General features: G+C 35.9%; 1 protein-coding gene across 2 annotated transcripts in view; it reads right to left on the reverse strand.

The window, feature by feature from the left end:
- Positions 1-4,129, reverse strand: part of LOC107689156 (2-oxoisovalerate dehydrogenase subunit beta, mitochondrial-like) — a 78,951-nt gene that overhangs the window by 1,735 nt on the left and 73,087 nt on the right. For both annotated transcript variants that reach the window (XM_016487072.1, XM_016487071.1), the window contains one exon: positions 86-233. In XM_016487072.1, coding sequence (XP_016342558.1) covers positions 93-233 — 141 coding nt within the window. In that variant the 3' untranslated portion in view covers positions 86-92. The remainder of the gene's footprint in view (positions 1-85; positions 234-4,129) is intronic.

A 4,129-nucleotide genomic window follows, 5' to 3' on the forward strand; every position in this document is an offset into this window, starting at 1 on the left:
TTTTTTTTTTATATTTCATATGTCAGGCTTTACAGGGTTAAATAATAATAGTACATTTAAAAAAACAAAACAAAAAAAAAACTACCTTTGCTTTAGTAGTTGATCATACGCTTGACCGCCTCGAAGCACTTCCACTTGTCAGGGATGTAGAAGGGCTCAAAGATGTGAGGGAAGGGTGTATCATACCCACAAACCCTGCTGATGGGAGCCTCCAAGTTGAGGAAACACTCCTCCTGCAGAGAACACAGTCAGCTCCATCAACACTGTACCATACAAAGAAATGTTCTTTTCAGAACCTATACAAAAGGGTGTCAAAGGGGGGTAAATACTTATGAAATCATTTATTTTCACATTGTAGAGATCTGATTTCACTTTGATGTCAAAGAAATTTTAATTCTATTCCACAAAAAACTCAGATGCTTCAAAAAGTTCATAAAGAGATCATGAAATTCAAACAATCACTCTGCTTTATATGTGACCCTGGACCACAAAACCAGTCATAAGGGTAAATTTTGTGACATTTTTTCAACATTTTTTTGAAAAATGAAGCTTTCCATTGATGTATGGTTTGTTAGGATAGGACAATATTTGGCTGAGATACAACTATTAGAAAATCTGGAATCTGAGGGTGCAAAAAAATCTAAATATTGAGAAAATCATCTTTAAAGTTGTTTAAATGAAGTTCTTAGCAATGCATATTACTAATCAAAAATTAAGTTTTGTTATATTTACAGTAGGAAATTTACAAAATATCTTCATGGAACATGATCTTTTCTTAATATCCTAATGATTTTTGGCATAAAAGAAAAATCGATAATTTTGACCCATACAATGTATTGTTGGCTATTGCTACAAATATACCCCAGCGACTTAAGACTGCTTTTGTGCTCCAGGGTCTCATATGGTGAAGAGCTTTAATTTAGGCTTTTATTTACATATAAACCTTGACCGACGCATATACATATAGAGCTCATCATATATGGTAAACAGAAGCTCAAACATGCTTGTTTGATGTGAAAGAACCAAAATATTGATTAAACCACTTGATTCAATGTCTTTTTCTATCTCGAAGCTTTAAAGTTCTGGTATACTAGATTTTTCAATGGAAGGTTTCATTAAAAATATCTGTATTTGTGTTTTCGTTTGTGTACTGAAATAATTGCGGGAAGCTTAATGGTGGTGATGTTGAGGTCATGTGACTTTAGCGTAGTTTGTTCTATAGTCTAGCTCAGCATTTCACTTCATTTCACAACCAACTTTGTGTTCATTTGTGAAGACTACCTTCTCAGACTTTTCTTGGTCACAGAGTTTATTTTCTGCAATAATCTAAAGCCAGTGGAAAAATCCTACTTGGTTTTGGTCGAGGGAAGATTTAACCAGACATAGTCTAAACCAACGCTGGACCAAAGAACATGACCTGAATATGGAGGAACAAGAAATGAATTACAGCGTCCAAATCAAGAGCAACATGATCAACAGCAACGGATGGAAAAATCGGAGTTTTTGTCCTCAGTCGTGACCCCAACACGCAGTTGGTTTCTATTTAAGCTTCTAGTGCAGTTTTTGGAGGACTATAAAGAAGGTATCAAACCCCAAATGGAAGCTAAACAAACCTGATTGCCAAATGACAGAAGACTAAAAACTTATTTGCACAGAACCATCAAAACTTGTGCGTCTAATGTTGCAGTGCAGAGCCTAATGTTTCCCCTCAAACAAAGCCAACACTGAAATCTACTGTCTATGAAGACACCTCCAACTCTTGAAGGACACTCACTGTCCAAATCCGAACACGGAAAACGCATGAGCCAAGCGTGAAACATGTCGAACTTTGGGCGAACTCCTTCGTCTGCTGGCGTTTTCTGAAGTGGCTACAAAAGAGCGTCAAGCTTCGTTAAAAGGGCTTTGTGCTTGCCTTACATGACGGCCTGTATAAACACAAAAATGTGTTTCGGATTTGCATCAGGAGGCCGTTCCAGCTCTGAGGAGAGATGTCAGGAAAGGCTGTGCAGGTCCTGGATGCTCGAGTCCGGTCCGGTCTCAACCAGCCTGGCATCCTGCTGCTCCGCTACATATAATCACCGCTTTGGGATTTGATGTGGCACGACAAACCTAGTGCTTCTGCTGCTCAGAATTAGTTTTATCTACACGGGATGAATCTGAATCTGAAGCGTGTGGTTTGTAATGACTGTAAATGGACTCCAGGAAAGGACACGTCGGCTGATAGCAGTTAAAATTAGATGCAAAAGGTCAGTTCACTCCACTCCAACACATTCGTGCAATGCAGGAAAACAATGTGCTCTCAAACTTTTGCTGTTTTTGGCATTTATGTTTGTTCATTCGTGTTTTCCATCCTCACTTCCACCATCACGGCTATAGGATAATAAAGCAGCATAAAACTAGTTTAGTAGTAGCCCACGGAGGTAAACATACAGCAAACCAATCTAAAACCAGCTAAAGCAAGGCATCACACTGTGTGTTATATTTTAGAGGTTAAAACACATTTGGCGGCCTGAATCACCACAATACATATTTAGTAAATTACCCTCAGTTTTATAGACATGGGGTAATTTGGGGTCATTCTTTTTTTTTTTTGTCCCAAAGTGGAGGAGTACACCTGCCAACCTGGATCACGAGAAGAATAGAAACCTCTAAATACTCTTACTGGAAAATCAGGAGAACAGAGAAGTGCAGTCAAGCCAATGCATGTGGACTGCAAGCACGACTGAATTACTTCAGCTTCACCAACATATGAGAAGAGCACCATTATATCATTAACTTGTCAGTGTAATGATAACTGGACAGTTCAAATTAAAAACAGGAGTTAAATGCTACTTGCTTTCTAAATTTGTTATAGGATGTGATGATTCATATATTTGTACATGTGGCTTGTTAGAGCCACTGTACACATATGGATGTCATCAAAAATACTGTAAAAACAGTAATATTGTGAAATATTATTACAATTTAATATAACTGTTTTCTATTTGAAAACACATTAAAATGTAATTGATTTCTGTGATCAAAGCTGAATTTTCAGCATCATTACTCCAGTCTTCAGTGTCACATGATCTTCAGAAATCATTCTAATATGCTGATTTGCTGCTCAATAAACATTTCTGATTATTATCAATGTTGAAACCAGGCATGCTGCCGAATATTGTTTCAGAAATCAGAAGTCAGAAAGAGCTTTATTACCCCAAAAAAAAAAGACGATTGTGAAGTGCGTATTTGAGCCCAAAGCCATATGAGGACAGACGCTCTCAAACATTAACATACTCTGAAAAAAGATGAAACATAGTTCACAGTCAAAGAAGGCAGAAAATCCACTGACATGAGGTTCAGCGCCAATTAATTTATCATGTTTCCCATATCATACCACATGAAATACAAGTCAATATTAATGAGGCTGTTTATGACCTGTCATTACTGATAAACATACACTGTAAAAAATGACCGTGAATTTAACGGTAAAAGACTGTAAAAATGCTACAGTAAAAACCTGTTAAAGAAGTCTCTTCTGCTCACCAGGGCTGCATTTATTTGATCAAAAATACTGTCAACATTGTGAAATATTATTGCAATGTAAAACAGCCGTTTTCTATGTGAATATCTGTTAAACTGTAATTTATTTCTGTGCTCAAAGCTGTATTTTCATCATCATTACTCCAGTCTTCAGTGTCACATTTGCTGCTCAATAAACATTTCTGATTATTATCAATGTTGAATGTTTTATGGAAACTGTGATGCATTTATTTTTCCACGATTCTTTGAATAATAGAAAGATCAAAAGAACAGCCTTTATTTGAAATAGAAATAATTTGTAACATTACAAATGTCTTTTACTGTCCCTTTTGATCAATGCATCTCTGTATTAAAGTAAAAAATAAATATAAACCAACCTCAAACTTTTGCATGGTAGTGTATATACACACAAACATATAATTTTATGGTTGTATACTGTTTTTGTAAGTGAAAAAGACCGTATAATTTACAGTGAATAACCGTAAACTGACATTCCCTGAATTCCCTGCGTTACATTTCAAATTTGATGTTTTTTTTTTTTGTTGAAATAACTGTTTCTTCTTAGTTTTTTCTTATCAGTTTTGTATATTAGGGTTGTATGTTACAC

This window comes from Sinocyclocheilus anshuiensis, unplaced genomic scaffold, assembly GCF_001515605.1.
Source record: "Sinocyclocheilus anshuiensis isolate Anshui unplaced genomic scaffold, SAMN03320099.WGS_v1.1 scaffold737, whole genome shotgun sequence".
Taxonomy (NCBI): domain Eukaryota; kingdom Metazoa; phylum Chordata; class Actinopteri; order Cypriniformes; family Cyprinidae; genus Sinocyclocheilus; species Sinocyclocheilus anshuiensis.